Genomic DNA, 21483 nt, shown 5'->3' with positions numbered 1-21483 from the left:
GCGAGCCCCTGCATTCCCAAGGCACCATCCAGAGTCCTGGGGTAATCCCCTACCCATGGAGGGTCAAGTCACCTAGCTGCCCCAGTCCATCACCCCGGGTACTCCCAACAGCAGCGGCGGTACTCTTAATTACTGTACACCACGGGTGGCGTCACAAACTATTTATACCTCCCCTGTAAATACCCCCTTCTTCATTTAAGTGTGGCCCCTAGCCCCTAGTTTCACTTGCACCCATAGACTTGTACGCGTATGAGTGAATATGTGACGCCCTGGCCTATCAGGTCGTCACAAGAGTGCCGTGCAATCTGTCCTTCTGCATGGTACCCGCTTCTCCTTGGTTACGGGTCCTGTCAATTTGGTGTTGCTACCAATAGGTGTACACAAATCCTGAGGAACACTGCACCACACCCACCAAACACCCATTGGGCAGCCTGAGGACAATAGGGCCACCCAGATGGAGGGCTGGTAGAAGGAGGGCGGAAGTGTAGTCAGTAGTCAGTAGTAGTCTGTAGCAGTCGGTAGTGAGAAGTGGAGGAGGAAGCAGCGGTGACAAGCCAGGTCACGCTGCGGAGCTGGGCTCCTGTACCCGTCCCAGGTGCCAGACGTTGGCCTGGCCAGAAGGAGCTGGAACCCCGGTCACATGGGGTAATGACTGGGAGCACAGTGCTGCTACAGAGAGCAGGCCGGCTGCCTTGTGCTACAACCGGGCAGGGGCCAGGGCACGACGGGGTATGCGGACCATAGGCTGGGAAGTAGCTTCACGCAGCCCAGTAATTCACCCGACGGAAACGGAATTTTCAGGAAACGTTCCCCACCCGCTCCAGAATCGGGGTACTAGCGCAATGAGGGGGATAGGACTTTCCACAACCGTCCAGAAAATCCCAAGCGTGAACCCTGAGAGCAAGCTCACCCTGCTAGCCACGCAGGTGAGCGGGACCCGAAACGCTTCAAGTGTAAGGGATCCACACGTAGGACACACAGTGCAAAGGGACAAGGCTTCAGGTCAACAAGCAGCACCAAAAGGACACGGACCCAGTGTGCTTGCCCAAGAAAAACGGGATTCTCAAGAGTTTGGTTTACCTGGCGTCAGCGTCAGTGACTTTGGATTGTGTGAGTACACGTTATCCCCTTGCACCTGACGGGTTCCCCACTCCATCCATCATCGGACCCCGGGGCACCACTCCCCCTGCCCACGGAGTGGTTAACAACTTGAGCTGCCACACACCAGCATCCCCGGGCTCACCCCAAACCAGCAGCGGTGGTTTCTCACGTTGCCACACACCGTGGGTGGCGTCACGAACATTGTTCCAAAACAAAAATTCCCCCTTTTTATTCCCGGGTAGCCACGCGACCGCGCCTCAGATCCGGAGACCCCTCGAGCCACTGTGGATGCGGGTCCGAGCAGCCTGTCGGCTGTCGTGGGGGCGGCACACCCTAGCAAATCTTGGCGTCATGAATAGGATGCGAGTAGGACCCACTAACATGGGTGACGTGCGCCTTGAAAAGTGAAAGTCGTGATCCAAAATCCCTTTTTCCGCAATGCCCACCATTTTTCCGCTGTTTTCGTGCTAAAAACGCCATCTTCTTAGAAAAGAGCGCAAAGCCGAAGCCCCGCCCTTCATCTTCAGCCTGAAACAGGAACCAGAAGTTCTCAGAGGGCCACAGCGCGCGAAAGAGTGCTTGGAGAAAACCGAGGGGGCGTGCCCGAATGTAGCAAAAGTGAAAAAGAAGCAGGGATGCCAGGACTCTGCCATACTGTTCGTGGAAAACGCAGAGGCAAGATGGCGGAGCGGTGCTGGTCACCGGAGCGTGCTGTCCCCGGGACCACGACCTGGATTGAAGAAGAGACCGAGCAGCTGTGCAGTAGAATGCGAACGCAGTTCCTGTTCATATTAAACCACTGGAGGGAAGAGATGAGGAGCTTGCGGTGGCCGTGCGAGCCCATGAGATTGAAATCCCATGTGAAGAAAGGGTAAGCGGTTACCCAGTCCCTATTGATTACCCTAATCCGGCCATGGTGGCTGAAGGATCCAGTCCGCCCCCGCTTGCGGCAACCACTCCACTGTCACCTACCCCATCCTCGGCGGACGCTGAGCTGCCGCTATCCATCCCGGCAGCGGAACCTGCAGTTTGTTTTTACGAAGCTCCAGCAACAGTTTCAAGGTCCATCATCGTCCCGACCATAACAGCGGTCGTCCGGAGCCCGGCCAGACCAGACCTGGCCGCATCACCGGGCGGAGCACCCGGGCCCTGCAACTTCGGCTGCGGAACAGTCGGGTCTACTACTTCCAGCAGCGGGAGTGGAACCTGCCAGTCTACCGGTTTCATTACCGTGTGGCATCCCGACGGCTGTTGGGGCCGCAGCAGTACCTTCAAAGCCAGAGCCAGTCAGGGAGCTGAGGCCGGATGCCGACACCTCCTGCTGGATACGACCACATCAAAGACTGAGACCGATGACGACCCAGGCAGAGCAATGGCAGCAAGAGATAGTTGCCTGCACCCAACGGGAGAAAGATTACTTGAGAAAATCTACAGAGAGCAGGCCGGCTGCCTTGTGCTGGGAAGTAGCTTCACGCAGCCCAGTAATTCACCCGACGGGAATGGAATCTTCAGGAACCGTTCCCCACTCGCTCCAGAATCGGGGTACTAGCACAACGAGGGGGATAGGACTTCCCACAACCGTCCAGAAAATCCCAAGTGTGAACCCTGAGAGCAAGCTCACCCTGCTAGCCACGCAGGTGAGCGGCACCCAAAACGCTTCAAGTGTAAGGGATCCACACGTAGGACACACAGTGCCAAGGGACAAGGCTTCAGGTCAACAAGCAGCACTAAAAGGACACGGACCCAGCGTGCTCGCCCAAGAAAAATGGGATACTCAAGAGTTTGGTTTACCTGGTGTCAGCGTCAGTGACTTTGGACTATGTGAGTACACGCTATCACTTGCACCCGACGGGTTCCCCACTCCATTCATCACCGGACCCCGGGGCCACTCCCCTTGCCCACGGAGGGGTTAACAACTCGAGCTGCCACACAGCAGCATCCCCGGGCTCCCCCCAAACTGGAAGCGGTGGTCTCTCCCGTTACCACACACTGTGGGTGGCGTCACGAACATTGTCCCCAAACAAAAATTCCCCCTTTTTATTCCCGGGTAGCCGCGCGACCCAGCCTCAGATCCGGAGACCCCTCGAGCCACTGTGGATCCGGGTCCGAGCAGCCCGTCGGCTCTCGCGGGGGCGGCACAAATACAGATCAGATTACACTGGCAGCATGCTTCAATTGTTTATGCTGTCTGATTAGGGCTGAGAAAATCCCAGATGGGAACGGACACATAGAGTAACATAGGTACGAATGGAAGGTAATTTTTTATCTAGTTTCACTCGGCCCGTTTTACTCACCACGTGTCCTTACCCTAAGTATGTAGCAATTATAAGAGTCTCCTTTGAAGTTCAGCCTGTAGCTTGGTTTCATTAATGGCGAATATGGCAATCATGGTATGCCCATCAGCACTGTTTGATCACGTTGAGGAGGTGGGTTGGGTTGTAGCCAATTAATCAGACTTTTAGGTGGATTTGCTGCACTTACGGTAAATGCCAGAAAATGCACCCAACATAGAGGTACTATTACATCCTATGATGAAAAAAGGATCATGATTTTGTTCTAAGGTCAAAAATGTACCATAATAGGGATAGGATAGCTCATAAATAAAAAAGTAATTTATTCTTTGTGTGGTCACAATTAAGTTAGCACCAAACTATTTCTTTATGTTTTACTACTTTTGCACTATGAAATACTATAAAAAAAATGATAAACCATAGAATTTACCACATAGTCCACCTCATATCCTATCAAATCTGTGCTGTTGCATTTATTATCTCATACATTAAGACTCTCTGCTGGCTCCTAGGACAATTACACCCTCAATGTCACCCTCGTCTTGAGGTTATACTTGAGGCAGAGAGGGCGCAGTAAACTGTAGGGAAAAAAAGAGTCAGAGATGTTGGTGCTGTGGCCTATGGTAAAGCCTGAGGATGGCTGCGGTCCACAGGCGTGCCTCACATTGGCTGTGACCCCCATCGTGCTGTAACACGGCACTGACCTCCTTCTCGTTCTACTTTTTTCAGCTAGTCCCTGTTTTGATTTCTTACCTTTTCCCCCTGAGATTCCAGCTGTCGCACCCTATTACCGATGGAGCGTGTACAGCGCGTTCTCCGATGTGGAGCGATGTCCCCCACTTACAGCGCTCTCATCCTGATGACTGCGATTTAATGTGCTTTAAATCTTTTCTCCATTAAATAAATATAACCGCGTGGTTTTAGGGTGAAAAAAAAAAAGATGCAATTTAGCGCTAAGACTTTGTTTCCTTGTAACATTAATTATACACTTGTGCCGATACTGACATTCAGGAATCAGTGTCAGTCAGCCGGGTCCTCTCTAATCCTCTCCTTCTGATCTCCTCACAGAGAAGCAGATAAAGTTAGGGGTTAAAGGCCTCACGAGTAAAGCCGCTCCTTGTATTAATACTTTGAAGAGAAGACTCCTTGAAGACACTGAGGAGTTGGTTAGAATACAAAAAGTACATCTTAATGGAAAATAGAGTAGATGTACAGATAATATCCAAAGTGGAGAGGTGTTTTTCTTAAAGGGATAACAATAATTTAGTTAATTAAACACTAAACCGGGAAGCGAAACGTTTGTTACTCTCCAGTGTTTTCTGCATGATCTTGAAACCGTGAGTATTGTAGAAATTCTACAGAGAACAAAGGGTTAATCAGTTTCACCTATGAAGAGGTTGTCCGCTACTATTACATAGATGGCCTTTCCTTAGGGTAGGTCATTAGTGTCTGATCGGCCGGGGTCGGACACCTGACACTATTTTAGAGAAACACGCTTAGGGGAAATCATAGTTTAAAGGTCTAGCCGCGGGCTATAGGAAGAGATAAGGCAAAATAACACCGCCCCCGGCTAACTTTTCTTCGCCCTGCTCCATGTGATTGATAGGTCTCTACCGCATGTGTACTTAAGGGGGCTTTACACGCTACGGTTTCTTTAATGTTTTATCGTCGGGGTCTCACGTTGTTAGTGACGCACATCCGGCGTCATTAACGATATTGCAGGGTGTGATATTTACCAGCTACCTCAAAAATGGTGAAAATCGTTCACCATGGAGAGGTTGTCCCAAAACCAAAAAACGGTAATGGTTGATTATCGATGTGGTTCGTTGCTCCTGCGGCAGCACACATCGCTGTGTGTGACACCGCAGGAGCGAGGAACGTCTCCTTACCTGCCGCCGGCCACAATGCGGAAGGAAGGAGGTGGGCGGGATGTTTTGTCCCGCTCATCTCCGCCCCTCCGCTTTGATTGGCCGGCCGCTTTGTGACGTCGCGGTGACGTCGCTGTGATGCCGAACGTCCCTCCCCCTTGAGGGAGGGATTGTTCGGCAGTCACAGCGACGCCTACGACCAGGTAAGTGCGTGTGACGCTGCCGTAGCGATAATGTTCGCTGCGGCAGCGATCACACGATATCGCATCCACGACGAGGGCGGGTGCTTACACGCTCGATATCGCTAGCAATTGCTAGCGATGTCGTAGCGTGTAAAGCCCGCTTTACAGAGAGACTGGTCATTCAACTTTGTGCAGGGATCAGCACTTCAAAATATACTTTCTTTAAAATGTAGGGGCAGAGACAATATACCTGGCTATAGTCATGTAGCCGGGCTCTGACCACAGGCAGCATGAATCCAAATAACTGGTTGAGGTTGTAAATAACTTTAGGTTGTATAGCAGTTATCTTCTGAATGTTGGAACTATTCATAACCATTTGGGGCTATGTCGACCCTCAGCGCCCCCTGAGGAAGACTATCGCACGAAACGCGCATCAGGGTCTGCGAAAGCAGAACCAGTGGACCACTCACTAAGGTTTAGAATCACTCCGATTCAATGAATTAATTTATTATATTCAATTTACCATATATAAGGGATATACAATAGGAATAATTCTGAACTTCTTTAACATTCTACTATAAAAATATCCATCTTTATCATTAATATTTTATTAGTTTACATGTAATGATTGGACCATGCACGATGCACTTTATTTTCCTGTATTTTTTGCTGCTAGTATAAGGGAATATTCTTGTCCAGTAATTGTTTTTAATGCGATTTGTATTTTAAATATTCTATTAAAAAAGTTTAGTATTTTACCCTGATATCTTTGACAGGCTGGACTCACACGAGCGTCTGGCATCCGATGCGAGAGTGTGACGCCCTGGCAAAACCAGGTAGTCACAGTTAGGCCCCTGCATAACACCTTCCCTCATTAGGAAACACACAGCCAACCAGAAAACCCTAGTCATCCCCCCCTTAGGGAAAGATAGACACACCAGTGGGCGTGACCAGGCGGTTGGGACACGCCCACCCAGGGGTCCAGACAGCCCGGGGCGGGAAAACAGTTAGTTCAGTCTGAAGTGCAGTTTGGAGAGGAGTGTGGGCTAGAGCTAAGTGTAGCTCCAGCAGGGAGTTCAAGTTGAACGGTACCAGGGTAGGAGCCCTGGTGCCACTGGCTATGAGGCAGACGGTGGTCTCCATTAGCAGGAGACGGGAAGACGGCTCGGCAGAACCGAGGTGGACCGGGACAGGGTTGTAGCCCGCCGGTACCGACATGGGGAACCGACCCGGAAATCGGAGCACAAAGGGGGTACTCCGACCCTGAAGCCAGGACCAGAACCAACTGGAACTGGTTAATTAACTGATTGAGGCCAGGACTAGAGGTCCTGTCCCACCCAAAGTCCCTCATAGAAGACAACAGCCCACCGATTAGGCCCATAGATCCCACGGGCCAGCGTCTGCGGGCACGGCTCCTTAGGCCACATCCAGCCGGGAGCGGACTCCTGAGTTTCACACTAGGAAAGTCCACCTTACACAAAGCAGTGCAAGAAAAGGATAGAGACCACCAGCCGGGTGGGGGACACGAATGTGACCAACCGCGACACCAGCCACCATCACCTTGGTTTACTAGAGACTTGTGTGTTTACTAACAGTGAGTACACCAACATCCCCTGCTGAGAGCCACCGGGTCCCGGGGCCACCATCCCTACCCACGGAGGGGTTAACAACTTGCTGCACATCCTCTCCCCTGGGTGCCCCGTAACAACATCGGTGGTGTTCCACCTCACCACACACCGTGGGTGGCGTCACGAACTCATTACGGCCTAGCCCGTACATCTATGTCCCCCTTTTTATTCGGCGTGTCCACGAGACCCCGGGGTCCGGAGACCCTCGAGCCACCACCCCTGAAGGCCCGAATCCGAGCAGCGTCGGCTGCTGGCACGGGGGCGGCACAAGAGCATCTGATGCGATATGCTAATGACCCCCGGCTCAGGGTCTGCTGCGAGCATGAGCCGAGTGTCATGCGACTTTAACCCGATCTTACGATCGGGTCACAGCTGTGAAGCTGAGTGCGGGCGCTGCAGAGGAGAGGGAGGGGTTAATCCTCCCATCTCCTCCATTGTCAGCCTGTGCGTATATCGCACTGCACTGGGATAACATCCGAATGCAGTCCGATGTATCTCTCGCATCCATTCACTTGAATGGGTGCGAGAGATACGGCTGTAGCAGAAAATCGCAGCATGCTGCCGCCTTTCTCGCATCCAGAATCTGGATGCAATAAAAGCTGCCCAACTGCTCGCCCTCACTGACTAACATTGGTGATCGTCCGATTTTCACGCTCGTGTGAGGGTACCCTCATGGTCACTATCCCCTTTTCATGAGTATTTCAGCTGGCTCATGATCAGGGTTTTTTTGATTGTTTATGTCAACACACTGCATTTTTTGTGGTGACCACAAAAATGCACCAAAAACGCACCTTGTGGTCAAAAAAATACATCCTGTATCAAAAAAAAGCATCAAAAACGCATGCTTTTTTAATGCATTTTCCATGCGTTTTCAATGCTTTTTTTTTTTGACCAAGCATTTTTTATGCATTTTTTTATCACCAGGGGGTCAAAAATGCAAAGAAAAACACAAAAAAAAATTGATATGCTGCATTTTTGTATTCACCACAAAATGCAGCCCAGAAAAAGAGCAACGTGCACACAGCATATCTGAATCTCACAGACTTTGCTGGGGAAGAAAAATCATGCAGTTTGTGGTGACTAAAAGGTCACCACAAAATGCATCAAAAAAGCACCCAAAAATGCAGCGTGCACATGGGGCCTTATTGTGACAAGAGACATAATACATCAATATCATTCTCTTAAGGGCCCGTTACACATGTAAAGCGGCCTTTAGTGTCAATGACATCTTCATCACGGTCTTTGGATGTCTTAGGGCGGCTTTGCACGTTGCGACATTGCACGTGCGATGTCGATGGGGTCAAATCGAAAGTGACGCACATCCGGCGTCGCAGTCGATATCGCAACGTGTAAAACCTTTTTGATACGATGAACGAGCGCAAAAGTGTCGTTATCGTATCATCGCTGCAGCCTCCGACATTTCCATAATGCCGGTGCAGCGACAGGTGCGATGTTGTTCCTCGCTCCTGCAGCAGCACACATCGCTGTGTGTGAAGCCGCAGGAGCGAGGAACTTCACCTTACCTGCCGCCGGCTGCAATGAGAAGGACGGAGGTGGGCGGGATGTTTACATCCTGCTCATCTCCGCCCCTCCACTTCAATTGGCCGCCTGCCGTGTGACGTCGCTGTGACGCCGCATGACCCGCCCCCTTAGGAAGGAGGCGGGTCGCCGGCCAGAGGGACGTCGCACGGCAGGTATGTGCGTGTGAAACTGCCGTAGCGATAATAATCGCTATGACAGCTTTCACTAGATATTGCACATGCGACGGGGGCGGGACTATCGCTGCAGCATCGGTAACAGATTGTTACCGATGTCGCAGCGTGCAAAGCCCGCCTTAGACCGGGGAATTTCTATCAAGCAGTAATGTACTTAGATGGGAAGAATCCTCACTAGAAAAAACAAAACTACTTCCATGTATGCCCAGTTTTGGAATAATCTGGTGATTGAATAACCCTCCGTGCCATTTCCATCGCTCCTTAGTCTATTCCTCAGCCCTTAGTTATCAAACAATGCAATTCTCCTGCATATGGCAAAGAGAGTGAAATAAATTAGGGCTGAGACCCCTTCACAGGGACCCCAGAAGCACCCATATTATCTCTTGTACCTTTTCTACTAAATGGTGAATACTCCACATGAATTTCTAATAGTTACTTATATCACAATACCTTATCAGTAGGATTAATCCTCCTATGCCGTCTATATGGGCATGTAGATCATAGGAACCTAAATAAAATGATACCTTTACATCTGTAATCTGATGTCTTATTCCAGAGAAAATCACATTATTCTTATATGCAAATTAGCGGTTAAGATCTTTGGGGCGGACACTGATCTCCCTGAGAATCTTCCTCCAAAGCTTATTTTAAAGGGAACCAATCACCAGGATTTTCGCATATACCCTAAATCCAGTGCTATACTGGCACTATCAGGCTGAGTCTATGCATACCTTTAGTGGTCACCTCAGATGTTTAGGTTTTGAAATCCAAGAAAGTTAAGTTTATAAAATTAGCTACTTGTTGAGTGACAGCAGCAAAGGAGCAGATAATATATTCCTAGTTATCCCCTCCCCCTGTTAGAATTAGCATACGTATTATAGAAACGATGCACTTTGTCTCTTGCAGGACCTGTGTGAGGTCATACCCATGGGACCAGAAGGGTCGGGGCCTCAGCCAACAAAGCTGGATACCAGGTCACATGGGTATGACCTCACACAGGTCCTGCAAGAGACAATGTGAATCGTTTGTATAATATATTATCTGATCCTCAGCTGCTGTCACTCAACAAGCAGCTAATTTTATACACTTTACTTTCTTGGATTTCAAAACCTAAAAATCTGAGGTGACCACTGCAGGTATGTATAGACTGAGCCTGATAGTGCCAGTATAGCACTGGCTTTAGGTTGTATACGAAAATCTTGGTGATTGGTTCTCTTTAAATGAAAGGAAGTGTTCCCAGTGTGAGACATGTAGATCAGGAGAGCAAACTATCAGTCATTACATGTGTTACATTGGTAATATCCCCTTTCATTTAAAATAAGCTTTAGAGGAGATCCATGTCCAGTGTTTAGATCTTAGCAGCTAATTTGCATATTGAGAAAAAAGTGTATTTCTCTGGAATAAAGACATCGGATCACAAATATTAAGGTATCATTTTATTCAGTTTTCTATGACCTACATGCCTATATTGACAGCTTAGGAGGGTTGATCCTACTGTCAGATACCCTTTAATTAAGGCCCTACAGACATACAGATACTTCTGTTTCACAAACCTGTGGTATGCTGTTTACAGAAGACCGAAAGTCCTGCAAGACGCTAGTCATGTCGTCTACTCCGGTGCCGACCTCTTCATGTGTCTTCTGGTTCAAGAAGAAAGTACAGACTATTCCTGCACTGGGACAGAGGAACAAAGAGAGTGTCACTGATTGATTACATTATACCATTGACTGCACCAATCTTTAAAGAGCATAACTTGTAACCTAAACACATAATAACTGATGAATACCCACATACATAAGGCCGATAACACCTACACTGTACTCTCACATTGTTCATTAAACTATTCATAGATACAAACAGCTGGAGGTAATGATGCAATAAGGGAGAACAACAGCACCACCCCTGTCCATAGGATGGGTCAGTATTACAACCTGGCAATCTTTGTATTTTTTTTTCTTCTCTTTTTCAAAGAACAACAGCTTATTTTTTGATGGACACATTTTAATTTTTAATAAAATCATTCATTATTTTATTCTAATGTGCTGAAAAACGGGGAGAAAAAAAATCCAAGTGAGGAAAAAGGGGAATTTCTTGGGGATTTGTGTTTGAAGTGTTAGGTTTGTAGTAAATGCCCTGGTAGATGTGAGTGCATACGATCATGTTGGTTTGTTTATAGAAACTTGAAATTAGTCACCATGACTTTTTCATTTTTTTGGTTGATAGTGGTTTGTTTGTTTCTTACAGAGTGAACGGCAGTATTTTTGGTGTCATTTGGCGTATCTTTATACTCTCTATTTATTAAATTATAATAGCGAGCTGATGTGACAAAAAATATTGATTCTGTCATTTTTAATTTTTATATGTTTGGAAAGTTACCCACATGACGATACCAAATCTGTTAACATATAGAGGATGACCCTGGTTTAAGGGGAACCTGTCAATAACATTACCCCTGAGCAAGCAGAGGTAGTGCAGGATAGAGTGGCTTAAAACATTCTGAAAAACACCTATTACTGCACCTAGCAAGAAGCGGTGATAGCAGCGACAGGGAGATGCAAGGAAGAGCAATTGACTGCAAGTGCACCTGATCACTTGCAGGCTTAGGCTGCTTTCACACATCCGGTTTTTGCAGTGCGGCTCAATCCGGCTCAAAAACCTATGCAACGGATGCGGCGAAAAAAACGGATCCGTTGCATAAGTTTTTCCATGCGACCCGTCCGTTTTTTGACGGATGCGGCTTGATACTGAGCATGCGCAGTGCAAAAAACCGCATCCGGACGTCGGATGTGGTTTTTGCCGCAGGACGCTGAATCCGGCATCCATGGGCTTGCATTGTAAATCACGCCGCATTGCGTGGGGTTTTTTTGCCGCACAAAAAAACGTGCCAGGCAACGTTCCATCCGGCCGCCGCATGGGCTAAATATGCCGCATCCGGCAAAAACCGGACGCAACGCAAGGCCATGCACAATACAGCGCTAATGCAAGTCTATGCGGAAAAAAACGCAACCAGCGACAAAAAAACCCGGTTGCGTTTTTTCTGCAAAGCGCCGTATTGTGCCGCTCGGCAAAAACCGGATGTGTGAAAGCAGCCTTAATAAGGAGTATCAAAAATAAATTTTGACACAGTGCTGTAGCAGATGGTGCAATAATAAGTATCTTTCAAAAAGTTTTAGAAGGCCCTATCCTGCACTACCTCTAATTGCACAGGGGTGATATTACTGACGGGTTCCCTTTCACAAAAGCCCCTCTTTCACATACATGGTGGGCCATGTTACAGTTTGCTTTCACTTATCAGATAGTTCAGAAGGCGTAATCTAATTACTATTTGTCAAAGGTAACTTTACCCCCTAAACTAAAGACCTATAAATAAAACTTTTATTCATTCAATTGTTAAATAATTACATAAAGTGCACTGTACACACATTTAAGAGCACTCCCTTTATGGAGATACACAATCTTATCTCTCTCCTACTGTGATTATTTCATGGTCCCATAGTCTTTCTTGTTAGCGGCCATTATTAGTACACACTGTCCTAGCACTAGCTATTAAAATTCTAAAGGTAAAGCCTCCCCAACATGTTTCACCTATACAGGCTTCATCAGGGGAACATGTGAGGCTCAAAAAATGAGCACATGTTTGAGCCTCACATGTTCCCCTGATGAAGCCTGTATAGGTGAAACATGTTGGGGAGGATTTACCTTTAGGATTTTAATAGCTAGTGGTACGACAGTTTTCGATTGGGCACAGGTTATAATATAAACCAAGTTCACGTCACGTTTTCTAATGTCCACATAGTGCATATGCCAAGGAAGCTTCCGGCATACAAGCTTATCATATCCATATTACTCTGTTAGGTTGTCAAAGGGAGTCCGTCACATCAAAAATGATAACTAAACCACTTATACAAGTTTGTTCGGTACTTAGCCCCTATAAAAATCCTACCTATAGTATCTATAGTATAAATTTTAGTGGTTTAGCTGACAAGAAAAAAAAAAAATTTCATATGTAGATAAGGGGCATTTGGTGCACTCGTCATGTGGCCAAGGGCTCTGTCCCCCAATGTGCCTCCTCAATTTCAATACTGAACAGTTTGTCCTATCTTGACTGACAGCTCTGAACTTAATAAGAAACTCTGTACCAAGCTGCAGCCACCCACAGGAGCCAGTGATGAGAGAACACTGACACTGTGTGAGTGGCTGAGCTCCTACAGTGTCAGTGTGCCTTCTTATTGCCTTCTCCTGTCTGCAGTACAGAGCCAAGCTGCAGCCACAGACAAGAGCCAGTGATGAGCACACACTGACACTGTGTGAGTGGCTGGGCTCCTACAGTGTCAGTGTGCGCTCTTATCGCTGGCTCCTGTCTGCAGTAAAGAACCGAGCTGCAGCCACAGATAGGAGCCAGCGACACTGTGTGAGTGGCTGGGCTCCTGCAGTATCAGTGTGTGCTCTTATCGCTGACTCCTTTCTGCAGTACATATCAAGCTCCAGCCACAGACAGGAGCCAGCGAGAAGAGCACACTGACACTATGTGAGTGGCTGGTCTCCTGCACTGTCAGTGTGTGCTCTTATCGCTGACTCCTTTCTGCAGTACAGAACCAAGCTCCAGCCACAGGCAGGAGCCAGCGATGAGAGCACACTGACACTATGTGAGTGGCTGGGCTCCTGCAGTGTCAGTGTGCGTCCTTATTAATGGCTCCTGTCTGCGGTCGCCTTTCGGTATTGTACTGCAGAGAGGAGCCAGTAAGCAGATTCTATCTGGCTGGTATATGTCAGTATACTGCATGAAAAGAAGGATGCAATAGTGTAGTGGCTTACGTGGTAGAAAACGTGGCATAAGGTTTTTAATAATGATTGCTTTGGATAAAGGATGAATGGATAGAATGGCTTCTATGAGGCTATGACTGCATGTTCAAGTCTCTACTCAAGTCTCCTTTTTCTGATGAGATTCACTTTTTTAAGTTTATGGGTACACAAAAAAAATGGGATCCCATTTGGATCAACCGTGTATTATCTGATTTATATAGATACATAGGTAACTGTATTTTGTCTTGTAAATTTTAATAACCGCTGATATTTGAAAACAGATTGCATAAAAATGACATACCGATGAAAATGAATGAAAATTGGACGATTTTTCATACGACTGTGAACGTAGCCTTATATATTTACATTGGGAGCTTTTCTCGGGACATATTAATGGGAAGTGACCAAGGTCAGCAGGAATGTGCGGCATGTGAGGAGAGTCATTTATATACGTTGGTAGATACCATGACACACACCTAGGAGGATGGACTAATGTAATGACGCTTTTATGTAGTTGTCTAGATGAGAACCTGTCCATACAATGGTCACACATGAAGCTTAACAGATAATGCTGTGAAGATGTACAGTACATGAGAAGAGATCCTGGGGTGAGGGGAAGCCGCTGTCCGAGGGTATCAATGACCTATAGAGGCCCTGTCTTTGATATGTGGCCAATGTTATCTGTTTCTGATTATGTATGAAAAGAGACTACAGAGACAGTTCATTAATAAAACATCTGATGTGGAGAGGCATCAATAGGCTGGTGGTAATAGATCTGTAAAAGGAGGTCAGCCGGAGAAAGGTCAGGCTTCACATGATTCCCAATGTCAAGTGGGGGCTCCTCTCTCCTTCAAGGGTATATTGGATAAACAACAAATGTGACCTATCCACGAGGTCCCCAAGTCACCTGTGTGATCATGTATGTCTATAGGAGTGGTGGACGCCTGTGCTCACTACTGCTCCATTCACATTTAAGCTCCCATGACTCCGGAATGTCTGACTGAAGGCCTTTGACCTTCCCCAACAACCCCCTACCCTTTAGGGTTCTTATCTAAAATAAACACAAACACTGTGTGACGTTGGAATATAAAGGCCACAGCAGCCCCATTTATTCATAACATAAACATCAGCCATGTAACAATACAACTCTTCATTGAAGAACCCGAAAAAGGAAGGGGGGGGTACCTGAAGGTTAACCAAAATGTTCTTTGCAACATCAGCCCGTCTCCTGACCCTCAGCCGCAACACACCGACTCGAGAGCCCAAGCCAGATGTTGCCCCCACTATGTCCCGCTGAGACTCAACCCAGCAAGGACCCGTTTACCAAACAATTGCACCGCTAGAGGTAACCCGCTCCGGCACTGGGTTCCGTCCTCTCCTCTGTGCAAACCCCCACCTTCAGACACCCCCCTCCTTTCCGCCGCTGCGACAAATACGATCTTCCTTCTTTTCTTCATCGATGTCGAATCCACAATTAGGGCGGGCGGGCGGGAACGATTCCAGTCACCGTCCAGGTAGGAATGACCCACCCCCCCTCTGACCTGCCCTATATACTACCCCCTATAGCCACCACCCCCTGACCAATCAAACTGCCCCCTGATCCTAACTGCCCCTTAGCACCACCCCCAAATTTCGCGCCCAAACTGACTTTCTCCATTAACCCCTTATTAACCCTATGGCCTGGCATCCCTCCTAGTCATGTAGCCCTCCCTTAAGCCCCTTCGGGTCAGCAGTCCGGGCTCTTCCTTGACTCCGGAATGTCTGACTGAAGGCCTTTGACCTTCCCCAACAACCCCCTACCCCTTAGGGTTCTTATCTAAAATAAACACAAACACTGTGTGACGTTGGAATATAAAGGCCACAGCAGCCCCATTTATTCATAACATAAACATCAGCCATGTAACAATACAACTCTTCATTGAAGAACCCGAAAAAGGAAGGGGGGGGTACCTGAAGGTTAACCAAAATGTTCTTTGCAACATCAGCCCGTCTCCTGACCCTCAGCCGCAACACACCGACTCGAGAGCCCAAGCCAGATGTTGCCCCCACTATGTCCCGCTGAGACTCAACCCAGCAAGGACCCGTTTACCAAACAATTGCACCGCTAGAGGTAACCCGCTCCGGCACTGGGTTCCGTCCTCTCCTCTGTGCAAACCCCCACCTTCAGACACCCCCCTCCTTTCCGCCACCGCGAGCTCGCATGACCCCTTGTGCGCGCGAGTCCTCCCACACCAACAAAGCCTTCTCAAGCCCCTCCATCAGCCCTAAGGCCCAAATATCATTTCCCACCGAATTTAAATGGACCCCGTCCCGGCGCAACAAGTCGGCGGACGCCGCTTCCAACTCCGGGTGCCGAACAGAGACACCCCCAACCCGGGAAATGAACCGCCCAATCTCCCGATTCACTTTACTTCGCGCCCTGTTTACTGCCTCCACCGACCTGGCGTGCCGCCATGTCAGCCGTGCAACCATATCCGACCAGACAATTACTAGACCCGGGTGGGACGACAGGAGCCGCAGGCAGTCACATTTTATGTCTTGTATCAGGTCCCTGGAAGCCCGGAGACCCAGGTCATTCCCACCCGCGTGTAGTACTACCACGTCCGGTGCTCTGTCCAGCTGCGAATGGTGGCGCCAGGTAGGCAACACCTCACTCCACAGCATGCCCCTGACCCCGATCCATCGCACAGTAGCCTTTTCTCTGGGAACCCCCAACTGGCGGCCGTCCGGTCGTATTCCCGCACGAAACGCCCCCCAATACACGTATGAGTGGCCGAGCACCCACACCAACAACGGTAAACCTACAAAACAAAAGGTGACAACACAGAGGGGGTGGGGGGGGGGGCACGAGGAAGAAAATGGGTAATGATTACCAAACAAATACCGCCCCCGACCCCCCCCCCTTCCCCACCAATAGCTCACAACAAGTTCGGCCGGACGTAAGATCTAAACCTGGCCGAGTCCCATCGTCCAATCTTACGGAGAGCCTGCGCGCCCAGACCCCAACGAGCCGCCTGAGTCGCAGCCCCAATCCGAAAGGAATGCGACGCGAACTCAGCCTCGTTGAGACCGCAACACTGCAGGCACCTCCGAAAGATGCAGACAAATTGGTAACTCGACAAGGCTGACCCGTCCTGGTGGGACAAAAGGGACCCCGGGCGAGCTCCCCTCACTTCTAAAAACGCCGACAGCCATCTGACAGGGCACTCCGCTAAACCAGGTACACCCCATAGTTCCACCATCCGACCTTTACCCAGCTGGTCCGTCTTTGACCGTCTCAAGCAACACCGCACCACATCCATACCGCATTCCACGTCCTCCAGCAACAAACCTCCGTGACTCCTCGTGTTTCTGCTCACCAGTTCACTAATTCTAAACGCCCCAAAGAAGGCCAAAACAAAAGCGGTCCCGAACAACTGGCATTCATACTCCGAACAGCACACCCGAGGCAACACCGACAACAGCTTGCCCAGCAGCTCAAAAGATACCGGGCGCCGAAGGTCTCGGCGCGCCCCCGCCCTCCGGTAACCCTTCATCACCTGGCGCACCCAGAAATCCTTCGTAACATCCTTCCAGCCCAATAACTTGAAAAAGAAGGAAATGCCCGCTAACCTGCCCGCCACGGCCGACCACGAAAGGCCTTCTTCCTTAGCCCTGCCCAACATGAACAAAACTAAATAAACTCTGTCACCTTCAGATACATGACCTCCCACCTCATCAACCAACTCGAGCCAACGGTCCCACGCTGAATTATAGCTGCGCCACGTACTGGGTGCCACCGAGTGTCGGATCAATTCCCAGGCCGGCTGCAAACCAGGTCCCACAACCAGACGGGCCATACGGTCTCCTGCTGCTCCGCGTCCGGCGCCAGCATTCGAAAGCGGTCCCACTGGAAGCGAGATAAAGCATCAGCCACAGAATTCAGCACCCCCGGCACATGTACAGCGCAGACCCACAAGTTCAACTCCAGACATTTCAGCACCAAATGACGCAAGAGATCCACCACCGGGGGGGAATCAGCTGTCAACTTGTTAACACACTGAACAACCCCCAGGTTGTCACACATGAAACGCACCTTCCTGTCTTTCAAATCCTGTCCCCAAACCTCTAAGGCCACGACAATAGGGAAAAGTTCCAACAGGGCCAAATTCCTAGTCAGACCGCAAACCCGCCACGAATCAGGCCACCTGCCGACACACCATCTCCCCCCAAAATATGCGCCAAAACCACTGGATCCCGCCGCGTCCGTATACAGCACCAACTCCTCATTTGACACCACCTCACGAAGCCACAATGACCGTCCATTATACAGCTGCAAAAAACGGGACCACACTCTCAGGTCCGCCTTATGCTCCACCTTCAAACGCACAAAATGCAAAGGGTGCAACACACCGGTGGTGGCTTGAGCCAAGCGACGGGAAAAAACTCTCCCCATCGGCAATATTCTACACGCAAAATTCAACTTCCCCAACAGGGACTGCAAGTCCCGTAAACGAATCTTCTTGGCCTCAATGGCCCCTTGAACGCAACGCCTCAAATCCACCAGCTTGTCCTCCGGCAAGCGGCACTCCATGGCAACCGTATCCAGCTCGATACCCAGGAATTTCAAAACCGTAACCGGACCCTCCGTCTTCTCCGGCGCCAACGGAACGCCAAACCGGCGAGCAACCTGCTCCACTGTCCGAAGCAAAAGGGAACACTGCGAGGATCCCGCAGGCCCCATGCACAAAAAGTCGTCCAAGTAATGCAACACTGAATCTAGACCCGCCTCCTCCTTAATTACCCATTCCAAGAAACAACTAAACTTCTCAAAATAAGAACATGAAATTGAACAGCCCATAGGCAAACAACAATCTACATAAAACTTGTCCTCCCACCAACACCCCAACAGGTGAAAACTGTCCGGGTGCACCGGCAACAGGCGGAAGGCCGCTTCTATATCCGTTTTCGCCAAAAGCGAACCACAACCCAACTTCCTTAACCATTCCACAGCCTTATCAAAACGGACATACGAAACCGAAACCAGCTCAGGATCAATACCATCGTTCACCGACCGGCCAGTAGGATAGGACAAATGGTGGATGAGCCGAAACTTGTTAGGTTCCTTTTTCGGGACCAACCCCAACGGGGACACAACCAAGTCCGGCAATGGAGGGGCATCAAAAGGCCCCGCCATCCGTCCTAGCTCCACCTCCTTCCGTAACTTATCCGCAACAATCTCACCATGTAGGCGAGTCGACTGTAAATTTTTTAAACGAATCTCTCCCGTCTTAACCACTGACGGTATCTTGAAACCAAAACTAAAACCGTCACTCAACAATTCCGCCGACCCCCGATCCGGGTATCTACTTAGAAACGGCGCCATCCGATCTACCCTCACCGGGGTCCTCCCTTTTTGACGAAGACTCAGCGGCCTTTCCTTTTCCCTTCCGGAAGCACTTAAGGTGACTGTGGGCGCCACCACAGCCCGAACACTCGTGCTTGAATCGGCAGGAAGACCCAAACCGGCATTCCTTCTCATTAAACTGCCAGCAAACGCCCTTTTTGGGCCCCGACGAGGTGCCAAATGATCCCCCGCCGGTGCCCCCTGGAAAGGACTGTGATGCCGACTTCGGCGCAGCCATCAGCCGCATCCATAGACTAATTTCTTTGTGGTCCCACCGTAAACTGGGTCTGACCGCCTTCCTCTGGCGAAACTGCTCGTCATACCGTAGCCAAGCAGTCCCCCCATAGGTCCTATACGCCTCACAGATAGAATCCAGATAACAAAAAAGCGCCGTACAGTTATCCGGAGCCTTTTCCCCCACCACACCGGCCAGTATCACAAAGGCCTGCAACCAGTTCTGAAAAGTGCGGGGAATAAGGCGATAACGCCGCCGTTCTTCCTCGTCCTTTTTGCTCTCATCCGGTTTAACCCGATCCAGATTAAACTTTTCCAACGGAAGCAATGAGAATATTTCAACATATTCATCCTTCCATATTTTTTCCCTGATCTCCTGCTTCAGATGCGCCCCCAACGGGCCATCAAAGCAAACATACACTTCCCCTCTCGCCTTGTCATCCAATCGAACAATGTCCACTGCAGCCGCAGCTGCGGCAGCGGGAGCCGCAGCTGCGGCAGCAGGAGCCGCAGCTGGGGCCGCGGGAGCCGCCACCACCGGCTCACCAACCGCATTGCCACTAGCAACCCCTCCAACCGCAGGAGTCGCAACCTCCTGCCCCGTCGCTCCCTGCCACACCAAGCTAGGGCCCCCCACAGGGGCAAACAAACCCCTAACCAACCTCAACAACTCGGATGCCACACTGCCGTCACCCGTCACCACATTCACGACCCGCCCACCACTCGGGCCACCAAGTAAACCACCCGTACCACCAACCACATTCACGCCCTGCACGCCATCCAAATCACCAGACACACCATCCATAGCCAAACCAGATGCACGAGAAATAGAAGAAACCGTGGTCTTACCAGGCTGACTCCGAGAAGATCCCGAAACAGCCGTCACATGTCCTCCGCGTCGCACTCCAGCCGCCTCGCCGTCCTCCACGATCTGGTCCCCGGTGCCGTCCTCCGCGCCGTCCTCCTCCAGGGTGGCCTCATCGTCCTCACTGGACCCAGGCCCAGGGAGCCCGCCGTCCGGCAGACTCGACCTTAGGCCCCGTCCGCCCGCAGCACCATCCATCCTCCGCGACGATCCAGACGCTGGCTCCGCCACATATACACCGCCTGAGGCATGCCGTCCGGCATCCCCGCGTGCTCCGGCTGATCCCGACGCCGTCCCATCGTTGTCCCTCCGCTGCGATCCCAGGCCGGGCCCCGCTGATCCGGGCCGTCTCCGCACGGACTCCCCCGCCGACACTGGGACCCCATGCTCCTGCAGGGGCCCCGCTCTGCTCCTGGACCTTGCTGCCGCCGCCACTGTGGCCTCATCTGCGCCCCGCGATCCCGCTGGCCCGCGCAACCCAGCTGGCCCCCGTGACCCCGCTGGCTCATACGACCCCGCTGGCCCACGCGACCCCCGCCAACCCACGCGACCGCGCCGGCCCACGTGACCGCGGCGGGTCAGGTGACCGCACCGGGTCAGGCGAGCCTGCCGGATCACGGGGACGCGCCGGGACGGGTGAGTACGCGGAGTCACATGACCGCGCCCGGTCAGGTGACAGCGCCCGGTCAGGTGACAGCGCCGCCCCACGTGACCGCGCTGCCCCACGCGACCGCGCCGCCCCACGTGACCGCGCCGCCCCACGTGACCGCGCCGCCCCACGTGACCGCGGCGGGTCAGGTGAGCGCGCTCGGTCAGGCGAGGCCGCCGGAGCACCAGGGGACGCCGGGTCACGTGAGCGCAGCGGACCACGTGACCGCGCCGGGTCAGGTGACCGCGACGGGTCAGGTGACCGCGCCGGGTCAGGTGACCGCGCCGGGTCACGCGGCCGCGACGCGCGCGTCACTGCCGTGCGCCGCGAACCGGAAGAGGAGGGGAGGCCGGCCGTGTCGCTCACCGCCCCGTTGCCTTGGCGCCCGCGGCCCGACTTCCGGCCGGGGCCTCGCGACGTTCCGGCTCCCGGATCCACCGCCGCACATCCACTTGGGCTCCGTCTCCGCTGCCGGCTCCTCGGCGTCATCTCCGGGCCGAGTTCGTCGCTGCCGCTTCGGAGGCAGGGGGGTCCCATCTTCCTCGCCGACGCCGGACCATCGCTGGAGCTGCTCGTCCATCCAACGCTGTCCACGCTGCTCCGCCATCCTCTTCATCTGTGCCATGAAATCCTCCATCTTCGGGATCCAGCCACAACGATTCCAGTCACCGTCCAGGTAGGAATGACCCACCCCCCCTCTGACCTGCCCTATATACTACCCCCTATAGCCACCACCCCCTGACCAATCAAACTGACCCCTG

General features: G+C 51.1%; 1 protein-coding gene across 2 annotated transcripts in view; it reads right to left on the bottom strand.

Annotated features, from left to right (window-relative positions):
* Nucleotides 1-21483, bottom strand: part of PROM2 (prominin 2) — a 157790-nt gene that overhangs the window by 111996 nt on the left and 24311 nt on the right. For both annotated transcript variants that reach the window (XM_075346185.1, XM_075346184.1), the window contains exon 4: nucleotides 10339-10459. In XM_075346185.1, coding sequence (XP_075202300.1) covers nucleotides 10339-10459 — 121 coding nt within the window. The remainder of the gene's footprint in view (nucleotides 1-10338; nucleotides 10460-21483) is intronic.

The sequence above is a fragment of the Anomaloglossus baeobatrachus genome, chromosome 4 (genome assembly GCF_048569485.1).
Source record: "Anomaloglossus baeobatrachus isolate aAnoBae1 chromosome 4, aAnoBae1.hap1, whole genome shotgun sequence".
Taxonomy (NCBI): domain Eukaryota; kingdom Metazoa; phylum Chordata; class Amphibia; order Anura; family Aromobatidae; genus Anomaloglossus; species Anomaloglossus baeobatrachus.
This window is presented reverse-complemented; position numbering and strand designations above follow the sequence as displayed.